At 44.5% G+C, this 20,326-nt stretch overlaps 1 protein-coding gene and 1 long non-coding RNA gene across 5 annotated transcripts in view; one reads left to right on the top strand and one right to left on the bottom strand.

Annotated features, from left to right (window-relative positions):
* Positions 1 to 7,267, top strand: part of zzef1 (zinc finger, ZZ-type with EF hand domain 1) — a 31,920-nt gene extending 24,653 nt beyond the window's left edge. The window contains exons 53-55 of one of the 4 annotated variants that reach the window (XR_008835089.1): positions 1,461 to 1,611; positions 1,678 to 1,844; positions 2,715 to 2,786. Coding sequence is in view for 2 of the 4 variants with exons in the window: in XM_056442309.1 (XP_056298284.1) it covers positions 2,715 to 2,786; positions 4,925 to 5,005 (153 nt within the window). In the remaining 2 variants the exon portion in view is untranslated. Of the gene's footprint in view, positions 1 to 1,460; positions 1,845 to 2,714; positions 2,787 to 4,924 lie in introns of those variants that run through there. The other 3 variants (XR_008835090.1, XM_056442309.1, XM_056442316.1) reach the window with 3 other exon arrangements.
* A 1,910-nt stretch (positions 7,268 to 9,177) lies between these two features.
* LOC130211539 (uncharacterized) lies at positions 9,178 to 9,870 on the bottom strand. Its single transcript, XR_008835092.1, has 3 exons — positions 9,853 to 9,870; positions 9,566 to 9,633; positions 9,178 to 9,475 (listed from the first exon to the last, which is right to left on the bottom strand). It is a non-coding gene; the product is annotated as an uncharacterized LOC130211539 (long non-coding RNA).
* Between the last annotated feature and the right edge of the window lie 10,456 nt (positions 9,871 to 20,326).

The raw sequence follows: 20,326 nt of genomic DNA, 5'->3' as shown, positions 1-20,326 counted from the left end.
TAGGTGCTGTTGTATTTCAAGCCGTAGGTATGGCCAAGTGACATTATAGGTATTTATTTAGTTGCATTATTGGCTTTGTGGTTGAATATAGAACGTTTCTTTAGTCTACTATCCCTACTGTTTCGCCTTGATGACATATGAGGCTGTTTGAATGAAATGATGAGTGAAATTTAGTAGAGGCTTTACCTCTGTCTTCCCCTCCTCATCTACATCCGTCTCTCTGTGAGCTTAGCATGTTTTTCCTCCTCCCACCTGTTCGGAGCTGGGCTTGGGGCCAACACCCTGCCATCTGCCAGACAGCACAGTCCACACTGGCTCCATGCAGACTGCCTGAGAGAGGGAGGGACGCTATCCATTTGGTGATGCGTTTGGGTTTCTCTTGAATTGTCTTGAAATATTTATGAAGATAATTCTAATGGACTATGAGCATGCCTTCAGCCAGGGGTTTCCCATCTGTAAATCCAATTGAACCTGACAGTCCCAAAAAAGCCCGATCTGTCCGGTTCCCATCTTGTCTGTTTGGATAAGGCCCGTGGCTGCTGACCCGACAATAAAAATGACATCAGTCGACTTGTCGTTCAGGATGAATTCTGTGCTCCCATCTATACCGACCAAATGTCGTTTTGAGGCTTGAGTGGAGCAGTGCCTGTCGACGGCCACCAGGGGACAGTAGCAGCACACAGAAGTGTGTGTGTGTGTGTGTGTGTGTCACAGTGGTTCATAACCTCCAGCTCACTGAGACGTGTGGATGGAATTGTTTGTGGTTGGGAATGTCCTGCACACGAGCACGCACAGCGATTGTTTTCAAAATAGATGCGTTAACCCATTCACTTCCCCCATATATGCATTGCCAGAATTCAGTTTCAATTAAGCTAACTGTCTTAACACAACAGCCTTCTGTTGGTTTAAAACACACACACACACACACACACACACACACCTGCTACCTCAGGCGGCAGCTGCGAGAGGCGAGGTGGTGTCTGGTGTTGCACAGGGTTCAGGATGTGGTTCAAAGTATTGGAAGAGATTTCTCTATTTTTGTTTTAATTGTCTGTCGGTTCAACATGAATAAAGCCAGTTAACGTGATTCAAAACTGACAGACGGCAACCCGGCCGTGTGTCATCGAGACTGGATTCACTTTTCCAGGACAGAATTCTGCCTTTGTTCACAGAGGATTTTATAACGAGACAAGACGGTTTCGTGGCGAATACAGAGGGGAAAAGTCCTCTGGAAAAATCCACTCTGACATAAATATTGGAAAACCTTCTTCAGCTGTAAGCATCGGTGCACCGTCTGTCACCCTCCTCCTAGAAAGTGAGGATTAGTGTGGAGTAAACTTGTGTGTGATGGTTGGTGGCCCTCATGTCATGTATGTATGCATGTTGACATGAGATCAGCTGCAGTGACCACATAATGACTCTACTGTAAAATCCTGGGAAGCTAATGAGTGGGCAAGAAGTCCTCTGTGTCCATATTAGGTCTGAGCCCAGAACCAGCTGATTTTAAAGATGCAGTGCTGCTCACATTCCAGCACGAGTCCTCGGCCTTCGTACGCACACAAAGTTCACGTCCAGGTCCGCTGAGACTTGGTGAACTCTCTACCCCAGGAAGTGAGTGTTATATTTAGGAAATCAAAACGGCATGTCACGCACTACTGACTGTACAAATCGTCCTAGGATGTTCCCCAGCATAAACAGTTGGAGTGCCGCAAGACGGATGATGGACCGTGGCTCTGGACTGTGTCTCCTGCTCTGTGAAAGCTCCGTTGGGCCAGTCTCAGCCCATTTAGCCGCAACGTATTCTTACCAGCGTCCCCTAACTCCCTGTGCTTATAAAACCTGAGGTTTGCCTCCGCTGTTGGGCTTTAGTGTGAAGCGCTCTTTGGTTTGTTTGTAATTGTGATTGACTGTTCCAACATTCCACAGTTCAATTTGATGCCGAGATGAAGAGAGGCCATAGAGCCGGGCCTCATTACCTTCGCATTGAAAATGCCGGAAGGTTATGTTTTGATCGCCGTGTATTATTTATTTATTTGTATGCGTGTTATTCGCAAAACTCAAAAAGTATTGAACCAAATCGCATGAAATTTGGTGGGATGATTGTTTATTGTCCGGGGACCAGTTGATTAGATTTTGGGATCGATCGGGTCAAAGGACAAGGTCAAAGGTCATGAACAGGTCCAAATCTTTCGCAGAACTCAAAAAGTATTGAACCGAATCGCATGAAATTTGGTGGGATAATTGTTTATTATCCGGGGACCAGTTGATTAGATTTTGGGATCGATCGGGTCAAAGGTCAAGGTCAAAGGTCATGAACAGGTCAAATCTTCTTGAATCACGTGGAATTTGGTGGGATGATTGTTTATTATCCGGGGACCATTTGATTAGATTTTGGGATCAATCGGGTCAAAGGTCAAGGTCATGGAAAGGTCAACATCTTTTTTTTACCATAGCACGATACATTTTTGTCCAATTGGCATGCAAATAATGCCAAAATGTTCATAATTTAATGCCCAATCTTGTGATATGCGAAGGTATGCGCTCTACCGAGTGCCCATTCTAGTTTATGACTGAAGTCATCCCTTATGTAACCTCTTAAGGGCAATCCGTCTGGGGAAGCTCTCTGTGTTCGTGGTGGTTATCCGGCCTGTGAGCTTATCAAGCTGCATTTTGGAAGAAATGGCAGGAGACAAACCTTTTGATGTGTTTTCCAGGCACAGGGCATCCTCCAGGAGTACCTGTTCGCCATGACCACCGACGAGCAGCTCCTCAATCACACGGCAATGGTAAGACTTCCATCCTTTAAAAGGGTTTAGAGTGGATTTGTAATTCCTGTTCATTTTGAAGATTATATTAATACATAACAATGCAGTATGTATCTGTATTGAATCATTACATTTCTCTTCAGGTGGGTAAGTGAAGGTGTCGGTATCGGAACTGAAAGAGCCGGTGCATTGTTTTTTCGCATAATAACCACTAATAACCTTCTACATCTCTGCCGTTCTATATTGAAAGACCTGCTTTCAGCCAGGCCCTCTCGGGTCATCTTTGATGTTTTCATTGTCGTATCGCTGCCTGACCCGGACTGCAGCAGCCCCGCTCACCCTGAAGTGTTGTAACATTATGCAACCTTTTCCTTAACACGCAGTCCAGTGGGCTGAGCGCTCTTCAGGCGCCGAGTCTCTTCTGAATCGCCAAGCTGTTGACACCCAGCAGATCCCTCTGCACCGCCCCCTTTTTGTTTTGAATGTGTGGGCCGCTCTGGACTAATGAATTTGATAATTGCAGTCCATTATAATTTGCGTCGCAGCGTTCTGTGTGCTGCGGCTCGCTGTAACGCAGCCTGAAGGCAGTGAAGAGGAGCAGAGGATGCGAGGTGGTGGGAAGGAACAAAAACAAACATTGTGGGTGGTTCTGTTGAGCAGTTACCTAACACCTGCAAGGTAGAAAACAACACTATAGATGACTTGGCTGTAGTCAGGACTATCATGACTATGGTGTTTAAGGTCAAGTGGCCGATGGTTTGAGGGGAAACATCCACAAAACACGTTCCCTCTCTGGGGACGACGTGTTCTCTTTTTGAGTTGGTGGCCTGTCATCTTTGGTGAGTTTATTATACCACCGCACAAGTCGGTGCTCAGAGGGTCGCGTTCACGCCTCCAGTTCTCCCTGGCTGTTATTTATCCTGTCGTTTACTCAATTAAACACGGGTCTCAGTGCGAAGGAATTGCCCACTCAGTCCTTTTGATCACGGAGACCGACGGATCGGCACGTACTGCTGTGTGTCGGGCCGGCTCCAGGGTGTTCTTCAAGAGAGGAATGGAAAAAAGACACATCCTTGAATAGCCACACGAGTGACGGGGCAGAATGGAGCGTCATCATTTACCCGCCCATCTAAATTACATACATTTGGTATACTTGCATGGCAATAACAACATATTTAAAGTATTGTTGAGATTGGAAGATGGCTTCTGTAACTGAGGTCGCTGGCGTATCATGTGATGTTTATGAAGTCAAAGGTGCATCAATCAATATTTATATTCACAATGGATCCAAAGAGAATTCTCACCTGACGCGGTTCCCCTTAAATGGACTCAGCTTTTTATCATCTTTCAGCTCATGTTGTTTTATAGTTTTGGGCCGAACCGCTGCATGCTTCCTGCCCAGCACCAAACCACCGACTAGCTGGACAGAAACGTGACTTCAGATGAATGCTTCTGTTTATTATGTCTGAATGTGTTGAAGGGCAACTGCTGGCTTTAAAAGCTGATCCCATATCAGTGTCGTGGTTTACAGCTTCTTCTACTGCCCTCAAGTAACCCCAACCCAAACTGCTTTAACATCGTGGACTAACTTTGAATAGTTTAAGTTATCCAGCATGTTGTATTGGTCCAGCAGCTGTTTTAATATGTTTTACATCAATGTCGATCCTTCAATTCCATCCAACAATATTGTCGGTCGTCCTTCCATTATTTCCAGTTGTAGTTTTTTAATGATTAATGACTACGAGGCAGGTCTGGGGATGCCGCAGTGAACTGCATTTAAATCCGTCCTGTCAGACAAATGGTGTGGATCAATCAGAACTGTAAGACATTTTTTTTAAAGATTTAATGACAAAGACAACCGCCGACCTCCACTGACATCAACCTGCAGGCAGCAGTGAACAAAACGTCCGTGGAGAGAACAAAAGGCACTGAGGGCGTTCAATCTGCTGAGCACATTTGTTTGTTAAATGAGGTGACGTAAACTGCGCAGAAGTCCTTGATTCATCAGTTTAGTCACCCCTCAATTTGCCTATTTATCATCACTCAACATGCGGTGCACAGGTGGAAAAAACAAAACAAAAAAACAAGGCGTTGGCTCTGCTTGATTTTCTCTTTCTGCACTGTATTTACATGTTTGTTTGTTTGTTTTAATTGTGTAGGCTCTGAAGAACATCGCTGCCATCAGCCTGGCTATCAATTACCCCAATAAATCCACCAAGCTACTCAACATGTCCTCTTGAGAGATGCACTGGGAGACGGGAGCAGAATGGGGGGGCACATCCTGACTCGGCTGGTTTCACTTTGAACAAGAGAGGGAGAGGTCACCGCCCGGTGCTTTCCTTCGAGGACCCACCTCCACTCTGGATGGGAGCTGTGGAGGGGTCCTCGAAGAGCACTTTCCACACGTACTCACAATCCTTTTTGCCTTAGGTTGAACTGGTCTCCCAGCATGTGCATTCACTGGAACAATTGCAGGGCTCTTTTTTTCTTTTTTTTTAAACTTGAAGATGCCGTGCTAAAGGACATGAAGTGTGCCAAATTCGCGACCTTCAATGGAAAGTATACACCTTTTTCCTTTTTTCCCCCCTTTTCCTGCTTTTGTTTCTCCTGAACAGCAGCCACTCCTGGGTTACGTCGTTGATCATGGTGAAAACAGGTCACCATGACGACGTACATGTCCCAGTGGACATGTAGAGCTTCCTAAAAATACTGTCCAGGACAGTGGAGTCTCATTACTCACCATGGGAGAAAGTACTGACCTACTAGCTCATTCCACTCACTCCTTCCTTCCTTCCTTCCCCCCTTCCTTCCTGTCATTTGATCTCCACTCTCCTTTATATTTCTACCTACCGGCTCTCCTTTCCTTTCTGTTTCTGTCCTTTTCAGACGACAGAAGTAAATGGTGGTATGTTTTTCAGGGCTCCCATTGAAGGGAGGGATCAGTGCATCGGCACAGATATCCCAAAACATATACGTGATCCTCAACTTTCTGTCACGGCCACTCGTGTGATGTGCACTAAAACCCACTGGGGTGGACCAGGATCAAGATGATGCTCCAATAGCCATCGTCTTCACATAGGATGAGAATTACCACGACAGCTGAGGGAAAACTGTGATAATATACTATTGCAATGCATTCCTCTGTTATTCTAACAATATGTTGAAGTATTTCCACTCCATTACAAGTCGATGAATGAAAGACCATTCTGATGTCAAATGATGAATAACAAAAAAAGTAATTGAAAGATCCAGAATATCTTAAAGGCCGACATTTTTATCCGCTGATTTATTTATTAATTCTTATTATTTTATCTATTGTATCATTAAATTCAACACTTTTATGTTGAAGCCCTGATTTACTTTTCACGGCAGTGAAAGAGGCTGAATTCTAAATCCCAGATGGAGCGTCTTTCCCTCGCTTCACTCAAGAAGATTTGACCGTCAATGTCAAGAGTTGAAGTTTGACATACTGGTAACGATACATCAAGGCAAACTGTAAAATACACACAATCACACTTATTTACGGGCACCGCATCTCATGTTTTGTAAGCTGAGTTGAATTCTGTAATGCTGAGTTACCTCATCTTTAGTAATTACACGGGGAATTGGTGTGACGCTTCCTCAACTGTTGACTGACTCCGTCACGTTCCACTAACCCCACGTTTGAGGAAAGCTGAGATCCACCAGTAGCCACTTCTACAGACATTAGTCATGTCTTTCATATCTGAAGTTTTAAAGTGAGCGAGTTGGTAAGATCATTAATGAATTAATTTCAAATGAAGAGATTATTTTAGTTGTTGGAAGTCATGGTGGTTTATACCAAAGAAACCAATCATTGTGAGCCATGAACCATCTGAGAGAGAGCTCCTGGGAGAGTTCCCTCTCGTTGTCACATATCAGATACCTACCTGTCGAGAAGCTGGAACAGAGGAGACCTTGAGACTTTGTTCTGTTTTATTTTTTTATTTTTATTTTTGAAATGGGTCCCTTTCGAGGACCGTAGAATAGCTCGGTGGTTTTGTTTACACAAACATCAGCTGCGGCGAGGAGAGAGGACACATGGCCTCCGTTTGGCTTCTGCGACGCCTCACCTATCTACAACGTGCCTATGGTTAAAAATGAAGCAATCATAATGTAACTCATGTTAGCCGAATAGTTATTAATTCTATTTTAAAAGAGAAATATATTGTTTTGTTTGAAGTTTTTTGTAACTTTTTACTTTTAATGTTGGTTTCTTTTTTCGCGTGGATGCTTGGTATTTGAGGCTGACTAATTTGAATGTACATATCTGTGAATATTAATTGCACAGGGAAAACAAGACTTTGATATCAATCCCTTACAAATATACAAACTCTATTGGGCACTAACAGCTGGATTCTTGATTCTGATTTTGTATGCATGGCACATTGAAGGTTAAAACAAAACAAATGGAAAAGACTCGAACTGCTTGGGGTTAAATCGTGATCCATTTCTAATAAAAAGTAGAAATGACTTCAATACAACCTCTGCTGTCGTCTTCATCTTGTGTGTAGGCTTTAGCAAGGATTTCTGTGCTCGGACAAATAGTGTATGGGTCACTCAGTCGGCGTTGATTAGAGCCCACACACTTTCTCCCGGCAGAGACTACCGGGTCATCCAACGGCAACATCAATCGTTGCTGTTAACGCTGCTTCAAGCCCTTTAACCCTTTAAAAAACAGTGCATCACTGACACTGTATGACAGACATCCCCACATATTCGGACGAATGGCTCCTTTCTGCAATCTAAATGTCCATGTCTGTTTTCTGCCCTAGCTGAACATTGATAGGCCTTCTGTTTATTCGGTCTCACTGGGTATTCTTTCCACTCAAATGGCTCCTCGTCTGCCTCCTCCATCTCTCGTCTGCGGTCTCGGGGAGGGAGCTGATGATGGTACTGGCGATCACTGGGGCGGTAATGACATCAAATAGAGGAAATGTTCAATAAGGGTTCAGATGATTCACTGCCCCTGTGCGCACCCACACAGGAGTGAGTCAGCTCTCCTGCTCGTCTGCCCTCTGCTTCTTTCCCACCCGGGGATCCCAGTGCTCTCATTGACCGAGGTGAGGAGCAGCAGTGAAGGTCGAGAGGCAAACATAAAAAGGTTTGCAGTACCTCCAATGTGGGGATGTCCTGGTGAAGCTGGCCCACGCTTTGTTGAGATTAGACATTTGTGACTTTAGTTAAAGGAATACATTTTCCATTACAAAGTCACACATTCTGAGCGTGCAGTTTTGAGCTGTCGTAGAGGGAAAAGCAAAAAAACATTCACGTACTTTTTTCTCTCACGGTGATGTAGTGGCTAGCACTGTCGTCTCACACCAAGAGGGCCGTGGATGGAGTTTGCATGTTCTCCCCGTGGCAGCGTGGGTTCCCTCCGGGTTCTCCGGCTTCCTCCCACAGTCCAAAGACATGCAGCAGGTTAATTGGTGTCTAAATTGCCCATAGGTGTGAATGTAAGAGTGAATGGTTGTCTGTCTCTATATGAGCCCTGGATGGACTGGTGACCTGTCCAGGTGACCCTGCCTTGACCCAATGTCAGCTGGGATCGGCTCCAGCGCCCACGCGACCCTAATGAGGATAAGCGGTATTGATAATGGATGGATGGATAAAGCCCAAAAGCGTTCAATGATAATTTTATAGTATTTAAAGTGTGTATGTATGTGTGTGTGTATATATATATATATATATCCTGAACTTGTATTACCATCATCACAGAGTACCTTTACCAACCCCTTCTTGTAATGATTTGTATAATGTTCCCGTGGTTCAGTTCCACATGCAGGTTTCACCTGAACATTTCCATCACGTCAGCTTTTACTTCACTGAATCATACTGTAGCTTAGGTGTTTTTAGTCATTGGGAAAATGCCATTGAAAGTTTTAGCATTATGCTGTAACAACAAATGCATTGGAGAAAACGCCAGTCAGCAGGCAAGGCACTGTCTGATTAAAATTCATATTTTTTTTTTTAAACTGGTAAAAGTTGTTTATATATTATGATGTTACTGTATATTGGCATTTTAGCAGAACATTTCTTATTTATTTTTTTGGTGCAGAATATTGTTTTGTATTCAAACTAAGTTTGTATTACGGTTGTTGTTTAAATCAGTTACACAAATGTTAATATATTTCCAATAAGGGTTTGATTTTACTGTCATGTATCTTGTGCATATCTTTAAGTTTAATACACGTGTTTTTAAACAAATTAATCGTGAGATAGGAAGACACTTTAGTTGAATGAACAATTTAAGATTTATTGAAAATACAATGGCTGATGTACTTCCAATAAAATACAATGACAGATAAATACAATACAATGAAATGGCAGATGAATACAATACCAATACAATAGAAGATGCATTTGAAATACAATACAGTGAAAGATCTTTTACAATACAATAAAATGGAAGATTATTTAAAATACAATGCCGTGTAAGATTTATTGCAAATACATTGGCTGATGTAATTGCAAGAACATACAATGGCAATGAATATGAAATACAATACAGTGGAAGATCTTTTCACAATACAATAAAATGGAAGATGTATTTCAAATGCAATACAGTGTAAGATTAAACAAAAAAATACAATACAATACAAATACAAAACATTAAGATATAAACATCCGGTCCATCCTGGGAGTCGATGTTCCTTCTTGGGGCTCTCCTGTCAGGTCCTGGGCTGTTCGGGCTGTTGCATGAAACAAAAAGTAGTTTGAATCTTTGAATCTTCAGACTACCACAGTAAATCATGCATACAGGGAAGTGATGCACCACCTACCTTGTATTAGACATCCTCAAAGCCCTCTTCGTCCCACGTCGTGGCTAATGTGCACAATGGCCGGTAGTCTGAAAGAGGGAATGTGTTGATACACTTGCATAAAGCTAAATAACACGTAAATTAAATGTATCATGTAGTTGAATCAAAGGATATTCAAATCCCCATGTGTAGAATGAATACACTTGGTTAAATATTGTATGTTACTGCCCCTGATTTCTCTCTCAACATCAGCGAGACAAAGGAGATGATTGTGGACTTTAGGAGACGGCAGGTGGAGGAGCACGCACCCCTGCATATCAACGGTTCTGCAGTGGAAATGGTCAGCTGCTTCAGGTTCCTCTGGGTCAACATCAGTAACGACCTCACCTGGTCTGCTCACACAGACAAGGTGGTCAAAGCGGCCCGGAAGCGCCTCTTCTTCCTGAGGAGACTGAAGAAGTTTGGCAAGGATTCAGTCATCCTCACCAATCTCTACAGATGCACAATAGAAAGCATCCTGACTGGGTGCATCACAGTGTGGTCTGGGAGCTGCACAGCCAAGGACCGCAAGGCCCTACGCTGTGTGGTCAGGACTGCGGAGTTCATCATCGGTAGGGAGCTCCCAGCCCTGCAGGACACATACCGCACACGATGCCTCAGGAAGACTGGCAGGATCCTAAAGGACTGCCATCATCCAGCCTTCAGACTGTTCACCCCACTGCCTTCTGGAAGGCGGTACCGTAGTATCCGGTCTCACACAGACTGGAGAACAGTTTCTTCCCGAGAGCCATCAGGCTGCTAAATGGACATTGATACACTATCGACACTTTTGCACTCGTCACTTGCATACACCGTCACTTTCAAATCACTGCTTGTACTTACACTTACATACTGTCTCTTACACGACAAATACATATTTATCAGAATTATCGCACTACCTGCTACTCCCATTTGTCTGTAGTTTAGTTTATTATATGTTACTATATGTGTATTATATGTATAGGTTGGTATATGTTTTAGCATATTGTATATTTATCTTGGATATTTAGTAAGGTTATTACATGTAAATTATGTTCAGAGTACTTGTACAGAGTGTATGTCATGTTATGTTATATTATGTTTGCTATGTTATGCTATGGTAGTTGTTGTGTGGTGCCTTGTCCTATGAATTGCACTGCCCAGTCTGACCCTGTGTCATTCTGTGCATCTGACAATAAAAGACTTGTAACTTGTAACTGATTTCAAATGAAGTGGCATTTATCTTGTTTTTGTGGAACACCGGAACACATTGCTACCATTGTACATTATGTCTGTTAGCAGACTGCATTGATACCTTTTCCAGTTATGTAGAGGCTGAGACCAATGATGACAACTACATTGATATAAGTATAGACTCACCACATGTCGCAGCGCTCTCAGCTTGTTGTCTGGTCCGGGGTTGTTTGGGCTGTTGCATAAAACAAAAAGTTGTTTAAATCTCCAGACTATCACAGTAAATCATCAATACAGGGAAGTGATGCACCACTTACCGGCGAATACCCGGCGGATTGGCGTCCTTATTTGTCCTCTTGCACCCACGTGTGCGTGGTGTAGGTGCAAGAGGGGCCCTGGCTGTAGTGTAGCCTGGACCACCAAGGCTGAGGCCGGCCGAATGCATTTTGAAATGCATTCAGGAAACTCAGATATCCAGAGCCGATGTAGTGCAGGCTGAGGAAGCAGCAGCTGGACCATCAGAACTTAAACTGATTGTGTTGACATGTATTATCATGTCTGACAGTGTCATCATTGTCTACCTGCTTAAAGTGAGTTATTATTATGTTAAAACATGCATGTGCAGACTAGGTTAATTTCTCTTTGCTCTTTAGGGAAGAGTCAGTTTGAGCCACAGTGACTGTCATGAAGTGAGTGCAGCAGTGTCCTGGACATGGGGAGTGACCAGTACCAGCCTGATCCGAAGTTCATCCAACTTGAGTGTCTTTGAGGAGAACCACATCTCCAACTAGCAGGTTTGGTCTTTCTGTTTACCACTTTGCGAGGCTGACGGGTCACCAACTATTCTGGCTTCCAGCGTCTGCAGAAGGTTTCAGGAAGGCTTTGGACTTAGCAGATACTCTGTTAGTCTGTCGTGGTTATGAAGCTCTAGCGTAAGTTCCGACAGGAAGACCTTCCCCTCATTCCAGACTCTCAGGCCCCACATGCATGGCCTCCTCACCAGAAGCCCATATCCTACACCGGCTGTCACTGTCAGAGGCGTCACGAGTCCATCAGCTGATCAACAGCCAGCGCCGAGCCAATAGCGCAGAGGCACGCCCTCCGAGCTAACCTATCAGCTGCCGCTATCTCACTTAAATGTTCCGTTTCCCTGCCTCTGATGCCTGCTGCTGCTTCCATGCGACCCGCCGCCTCCCCAGCACCGTCCGCCTCCTCAGACTCAGCAACCCATCGCATCTCCAGCCAACTCCAGCAGAACCTCCAGCCACTACCACCAGTGTTTACACTCATTCATTTATTGCTGCCGCTCAGGGCAAACACAGCGGGATCTCAAATCCCCCCGCCGAGTTCAATCGCCAAAGTAATTCATCATAACCGATATTCATATCACGCTGCATTGTAATACACATTAACTATTCATTATTCATTGTCTTTCCTGATTGAACTATCCTGCTGTGTCTAATCACCTGCACCTTCCCAGTGTATTTAAACCCAGTTTGTCTCCTGAAACCAGTGTCTGTTTGTCTGTTTATATCCTTCCTGCCTTCCTCCTGATTTTCCCACCTTTTTGGAAGAAATACAAAATTACGACTGTGGCCGGGTCCCATCCTTTGTAGCTTCCTCCATCCCTGACCAAATGGGCGATCCAAGGTAAGTCTATACACAGGGAAGTCAACAATCTTTTATCCTTCAAGCTTTCCTCTTTTGCAGGTGACACATTTATGTCTCACTCTTGACACCACTCCCTTACTTCCTGTTATCCACAGTCAATGATGTTGGGCCTCCAACTCTCAGCAGACCACTGTCATCAATAATGGAGTCCAAATAAATGAGTGGACTGCACATTGAGATTTCGTCCCTTTTTTAGATGCTTTTTATTTCCTCTTTGAAGAGGTCTTGTTATACACTTCATAATTATAAGTCTTGCTTAAAGGCGGGAGAGGAGGCCCTGCAACCGCAGGGTTTAGGGTTGTTGGATCGCCTCCCCTCCTAGTTGCAAGTCGAAGGTGTGTCCTTGAGCAAGGCAACCCCAGTTGCTTGCTTCGGCGATCACCCACTGCCACTGCCTTTATAAACTAAGGATGGGTTAAATGCAGAGAACTAATTTCCCCTTGGGGATAAATAAAAGTGTATATTCTATTCTATTCTAAAGGAGTTCATCCTTTTTCTGGCTACAAGGAAGTAAAGTTCCGGAGAAGGCTATGGCTTTTCAGATGAGCGTGGCTGTTGCACGGGTTAAGGATTTCCACCTGGAGAATCTTTCAAACCGATGAGCGTGGCGAAGTCCACTTTTAGCTTTTGTAATATGGTTTTAAACTTGAGGGCGAACCTCCACATCAGTCTATGGATGTAGAAGGTCAAATATCTCTGGATGTGGAAACTCATCCTCAGGTCTCGCCAGAAAAGCTGGAGAACGGTCAGCAACAGACTAGTTAGTTTGTTAACTTGGTTAATGACTTGACACAAATTAAATATCAGTAATAAGACTAAGAGTCGCTATTGGAGAGCAAGCTGTAATATACTGTTATACAGTGGTGCGAGCTTGTTACCGAGCCACAGGTTGTTTATTAAATATCAATATATCTCAATTCATTTGTATTGACAATAGCTATAATATGTTTGTAAGACGAAAACAATCAGTCGGCCGTCCTGGTCATTCATCGTAAGTGTCCGTGATGTCCGTGACCTCGCAGTTCAACTCTCAAAATGTCATCCGGACGTAAACAATCGTTGTTGGCCGTTCATTGCAAGTCTCCCTGAGCTTGAAAACGTGTATTGGTCAGTTTGCGGTTACTTTGTGGCTGCGATAAGGGCGCTGGCCACAGTGGACAATCTCTACTTGATGTGTGGTTCCCAACAGAAAGTTGATTGGCTGTCGCAACCAAGAATCAGGGCGACCCACAGGTGTCCCTCTGTGTTCCTGTGAGGTCCATCTGTGATTGTCTTTGTTCTTAGTTCTAGCAACTAAAGCTGCCAACGTTAAATATACAAAGATACAAGTATATGTGTGTATGTGTCTGCTGCAGTGTTAATATACTGTAACTCCCAAAACTGAAGCAAACGCAGAGCTTGTTTCATGAGCACAACATCATTCCACGATCACCTCCTTCAGCTGTTTACACTCGTGACTCACAGACATCATGAGCAATGGATGAATCCCGATGTTAATGTTTTCCAAAATGTTGTCCAGCAGTAACACAGCTCCCTCTTACATCGTAACTCCAAATTTGAATGCCGCCCCCTAACTATTTGTCTCACATTGTTTATTTCCCGTTGGATAATTCAGATAAATGAAGCTTCGACAGCACGACTGTAATTATTAAGATCGGCTGAGGGACAAGTTGCCCAAGTGAATCATATACTGCCTTCTGTCTCTCTCCTGCTGTGGATCCCCCCCCCTTTCCTCCCGTCTCTCCCCTATGTGGACCCCCCCCCCTCTTTCCTCCCGTCCCTCCCCTATGTGGAGGTCACTTCTTTCCTTCCGTCTCTCGACTGTGGATTCCCCCTCTTTCCTCCCGTCCCTCCCCTATGTGGAGGTCACTTCTTTCCTTCCGTCTCTCGACTGTGGATTCTCCCTCTTTCCTACCGTCTCCCCTATGTGGAGGTCACTTCTTTCCTTCCGTCTCTCGACTGTGGATTCCCCCTCTTTCCTACCGTCTCCCCTATGTGGACCCCCCCTCTTTCCTCTACATTCTCTCTCCTACTGTGGATCCCCCCCTCTTTCCTCTCATCTCCCCTATGTGGACCCCCCCCTCTTTCCTCCCACGTTGCTCAAGGACACTTCGACATGCAACTAACTCAGCTACAGCCGACCTAAAGTATTATATAGATAAAAGGAAAGTAATTTTCGGAAGAATGTCACTCGGATGGAGATGGAGGGATGTATCTATCCCAACAGGAAAAAGAAAAAGAGGTTCATAAAAGTAATAATGATAAATAATACATACGATCAAAATGAAATCAAACCCTAATGCAATAAAGTGGAATTTGGAAATACATAAAACATTTAGAAAATAATATGAAAATAATTCTGAGTAATAGTGTAGATACACATATCTCAAGCTGAAAATGATTGCTTTCAAGGAAAGTCTTGATTCCTTCCATGTGCAGCATCCTTCACAGCTCTGATTGACAGTTTCTCAACCTCTCTATTTATAGCTTCCAGCAAACGGATCCACAGGGCGGATCCTGAAGGCATACGTCTATTGTTAAAGAGACTTTCCTCTTCTATATTTCTGTTGGCACAAGACTAAACACACTCACACTCTCTTGCTTTGGATTTATTAGTGCTCAATTCTCCCCCCTTTAGTTGTAGTGCTGCCTCACATATGACCCCCATTCGAGCCCACAACCCTGTCAATGGAGCCTGCAGCCACGCCGGAGGAAACCCCCCCTCCACCTTGTCATAATGAGACCTACTTTCTCTCTCCATCCCGGGCTGAGGGGGCCAGTGTGGGTTACCTCCCGCGAGGCTCGGCATAATTGGGTAGGTTAAACAACGCAGTGGGAATAAGACTCACCGAAAGGCCTCCACCCATATTTAGCCGCTCCGCACACCTGATTGTGTGATTGCACTGGGAGAGAGAAGCTAACGGTTTTTCATCAAATTTTCTTGCCCGTCTCATATCTGGGTTGGAGGCGGGCTGTTATTCGAACAGCCACCTGTTGCATCTGGAAGAATGTGGACTTTAATGGATAGCTGGGGGGTTCCAATATATAACAGCCGCACTGCCAAGCCTGTGGGTTGATCTGGATCACGGAGACCAGGGCTGTGCTGGACTAAAAGGATGAAAGGCTCTAATGTTTCAGATGGAAGCCTTCATGTTTACTTGCATCCCGGGCGAGATACTGGTCACTAACAGCCAAATTAGCTTGAGGGCCACTCAGCTTGAAGATCCAGTGTGAAAGATGTGCGTATGCTTCATATGTCCTCCAAACTGACCACATAGTGCACACAAGATGATGAGCACCTCATGTTTGAGCCCCATTCAACTCGTACGTTTGCAAGTTGACTTTTTTTTAAACTTTTTAAACAGAAAGACACCCGTCATCAGTAGCGTAATTCTTTTTCTCGTCGTGACTATTTCTGGAGACCTGGAGCGATATGGATTTACCAACCGGCTCTCATATTGCTTCTTCCTGGTCCGATGCGCGGGGCCACAGACATGAGCAGCTGTCACACGCTGTGCAGATTGATAAGCCCTCTGAAGCTAATTTTTCATTTGTGATATTGAAAAACAACAGTTTTTCTTATTTTGAACTGTAGGCTACTAGCCTACTTTGTCGCACTGTGGTTTGTGCTAAGCTAACGTTAGCACTCAATCGCCCGCAGCATGTGGACCGGGATGAAACTTCTTTGACAGGAAGTCACAGGTCAACATGACGAGACCTTTAAAGAGTTGCGCAAATGTCCTCCAATCCTTTTGAATTTTGTCTCCGGAGGAGGAATTTGATTGCTTCTGCAGAGCAGCTGGTGTGTGTGGAAGGTTCAAACATGTACACACACACACACACACACACAAACAGACTCACAAGCTCTGAGTTGATTTCCAAAAATGTGTGCTGCCGCTGCTCGTTTGTTGTCTGTTTATGTCCCACGGACATTGTATTTATTCTGCCTCTCTAAAGCACTTGAAACTGAGGTTGGATCACTTCTCACCAGTGGAGAGAGGGACGACGCTTGTCTTTAAGTGTGACATTTTGGGAGATAGGCCTATCACCCACCAGCACATCTAAACCTCACATAACAGTTATATCTTGTTGGTTTAATCTGAACAAAAACCTACACATTTTCTTTTTTAGGGCAGTGACTTCCTGGAGTCAACAACAACCTCACACTGTTGTTCATGCTCGTAGGTTTAAACAAACAAGGAACAGCTGATCAGTGAATTTTAAAGGGGCTGCCAGGATCTTCTTACCTTTGAGCTTGGCTCGCTGTTCCCAGTTTTCCGTCTTAATGTTAAGCTAAGCTAACGTAGTGAGCGAATTAACCTGTTTCTCAATCACTATTCCTTTAAGCTTAAGAAAGTTCAGTGTGGGTTGTTTTGATTATTTATTCAAATTGAACAGGCAAATGTTATGTAGTCCGCTCCACTGCTGCAGTGTAAACACGGCTCCACACGACATCGGCGACTCTTAAACCTCAAGTGGGCTTCGCCTCTTTGTTTTCCAAATAAACTTCAGTCAGTTCTTCCTCATCTGTGGTGAAAAAAACAAAACCTTCTCAAGGCTTGTAAAATGCATCGCAAGAGATGGATTGAGGAGAATTCTCGGGACACAAGTGCTCTCTCTGTGTTTGCTTCTCTCCTCGCCGCTCGCCGGGGTCACGGGAGGCCGGCTGCTTTCGGTGTCGTTTTGTAGAAGGCTGTCAGGTGCTGAGAACCACAGCCCCTCCGGTAGTCCCTGTTGTTCGTCTCTGGGCCGCTGAGCCGGCTGCCCACGCCAGGCCAACCTACCAACCCGCACGCCTGGAGGACAGCAGGCCTGTCTCTGCCCCACCTCACCTCACCTTCTTCATCAAGCCGGAGTCTGTTCTCTCTGTTCAGTCTTCCTCCCCTCTTTTCATCCCTTGTCTGTGCTTTGTCCTCTTTCTCCAGCTCTTCTGTTAAATACATACATACATAAATGGTCAAATCCGTAACATTATATAGTCTACTTTATCTTCAAACACATTTTGCAAATACTTTTTTATACCAAACATACATGATATTTTTTTTCTTTTGGTCTCGTCCTCAAAGCTCTATTTTCATCTTCTTCTAGTGCTGCAAAGTCAGTGTTTTAGGATAGTTTCAACCTATTCTTAGTCAAAATCAACTTTTTAGGACTCGCCTACAGACCCCCCCCCCCCCCCCCTGACTGAGAGACAGGGAGAGGTGGTAGCCAATAAGGAACAGAGAGGGCGATACGCAGCAGAGAGCCCCGGCCTGTGTGCTGCAAGGTCACAGCTGTTACTCCGCTGGGATTTGTGCACATGGAACACTGCAGTTATAGTGCACGCTGTGGATCTCTTAATATGATCACAATCAATAATCCTTGCACCTCATCGTCGACCTATCCTCGGTGTGTTTCAAGGACAAGATCCACCACCTGCTCACGTGCAGCCGGATCACATAATGCCACTCACTGCCTGCGCCCACTAATCTTAACTCAGGTGTTTAAATGGGAAGGTCAGACACGTGTGCAAGTGTAAGCACATGCAGGCTGGAATATGTATATGCGCATCTAAATACCTGTAAACGCTGACAAAATATCACAGCGTGCTGCAACTCACTTGTTCCACATCCCCTCGCCCGGATTGAGGTCACACTTTGATGCACAGCAATGTGCTGCAGCGGTCCACTTGTAACTCTATCATTAACTCGTAGCCCTGCTGCCGACGTCACCTTCCTGAGTGTTCACTGCACGAGAACTCGCCGGAACCTGAATGTGGACGGTCCAGTGGAGTCCCGGCCGGGAAAGATGATATTTTAATTCCTTCGCTTATACAGAGCCCTCCTGGCTTGGTGTCCTTTCTCACCAAATGACCTTGACAGACAAAGAAGCTTCAGAATATGATGAATAGGAGCTGGTTAATAGTTAATGACTTATTATTGCTTGATCTCGGAGCAGCAGAGCCTGTCTGTGTGTGTGTGTGTGTTTGCGTGTGTGTGTGCATGAGTGCGTGTGCGCGCGCATGCTCGTACAAAAATAAGACACTTTTTTTTTGCAGGAAAATGGTTCCTTTTTGTTTACGATGACCAGAGGGAAAGGTCTCACATTATCGTTCCTTCAATAGATGAACATTTTTGGAAATCTCAATGTCAGCTGGAACGACTCTGGAAAACAAATCATTAACAAACGACAGAGGAAAATGAACGCTGGATGATGGTTTCTTTGGGATTTACCAAATTGTCACCTTTTGCTGCTGAGCGACAGAGAGAGAGAGCGACAGAGAGTAATGGAGTAAATGTACTCACACTGCAGCAAACAGCTTTGTGGCTATCTGTCAGAGGCAGCTGGTTCGTCACTGAATGTAAGAGTCGGTTGTCTCAGCCACCTGCGTGAGAGGCCGCACATAAACCGGACAAATGTTTCCATTACACAAGCTGTAATGGAGTCCAGGGATAAGTAGTGTAGATGGGGAACTTCCTCTCAACGCTTCTTTTATGGCGAAACATCCTTTTAACAAGTCTTTCAAGAGATCCATCGCCGCTTGACTTACTTTATCATTATCACATCAGCGAGCGCTAAATATGGAGCATTTATGCTTGATTGCATCGGTGGCCTCGTGCCAACAATACGACAACCTCACATCAATAACTGGGTCTCATCTGAGGACCAAACATGTCATGAAACTCTCCTCTCAAATTCAAGTGCTGGTTGAAGATAAATGGAACGACAGAACACGTTTTTCTGGAAGTGGATCAGAAATTATTTTGAAGGCCAAATCTAATAATTGTTTTGAAATTAATTAGCATTTGTCTTCTTAAGATCTTTTATTTATTCTAAATGATAATGGATGCCTTTGAGAAACGAAAACGTCTTCGGTAAACATCCAGAAGGCACCAAAGCTAAAAGTGTGTGTGACAGAAAACTGGCCCGGCCTCTCTCATGCCAGCTTAGTTTGCATGCAGTCTCTTCCTGCTCGCCCATCATTTGTTAGGCAAATATTTTACAAGCTTCAGGTTGACCAACATTCAACTAATGTCCTTCAGCCCCGCCACAGGGCCCACAGATGACATTAAAAAGTTCCCGTCTTTCGTTGCTATGATATGGAAAATCCCCAGAAGTAAAAACGACACCACGAGGCAGAGTACTTGTAAGAGACAGATCAAGTCCGTCTGGAGACAGGAAAGACCTGTGTTGATGTTCAGGACTTCTCCTAGATTGTGACGGTTGTTCTTTTGGGTAACTGTCCCACCCTTCAAAATAAATAGGAAATGAACACACACAGCACTCAACGCAGAATAGAAGCTCAGCGCCTCGTTTGCTTTGCTGGTGTTTGTAGAATAGAGAGTGTATACTGCTGTTTCAAATAACTACAAAAGAGAGAACGGGTAAGCACAGCAGGTGTGTGCCGTCCAGCCTGCACAGAATAGCCAGAATTGATGCAGAATTTTCTGAGCCTTCAGTCTCATTTATTGTGAGATGCAGTAATATTCACTCTCATGCATATTTACATGAACTAAATCCATATCAGCAGCAACAAATATTAGATTTCAAGTCAGAGCCCTAAATTATTCTTCCACAAGGAATGTGTTCAAAACTCCGGGTTGACCATGGACGTTGACCGGGTCATTTGGACTGTAGATGCCTACTTTGAATCGCAACCCTGCTTGCGCTTGATGGTTTTGTTTAAACTTAACGCAGCTCTGCCTTGTTTTACTCTAAAACAAACACACTGGATTATTCACTTTTCATCTTCAACTTTTACAACAATACCGTTCGATGTGCATCGGCGGCGGGTGGAACCACAGTTGGGGTCTTTGAGTGCACAAGGCCCACTCTCCTGTAGCCGCTCTCGCCCTGGCTTTTGGCCGTCCTGGTCCCAACCCGCCTCGTGTCGCTCTGTGCTGCTCTTTTACTGTACAG

This window comes from Pseudoliparis swirei, chromosome 3 (assembly GCF_029220125.1).
Source record: "Pseudoliparis swirei isolate HS2019 ecotype Mariana Trench chromosome 3, NWPU_hadal_v1, whole genome shotgun sequence".
NCBI classification, from domain to species: Eukaryota; Metazoa; Chordata; class Actinopteri; order Perciformes; family Liparidae; genus Pseudoliparis; species Pseudoliparis swirei.
Note: the sequence above shows the minus strand (reverse complement) of the source record. Positions and strands in the feature narration are given on the sequence as shown.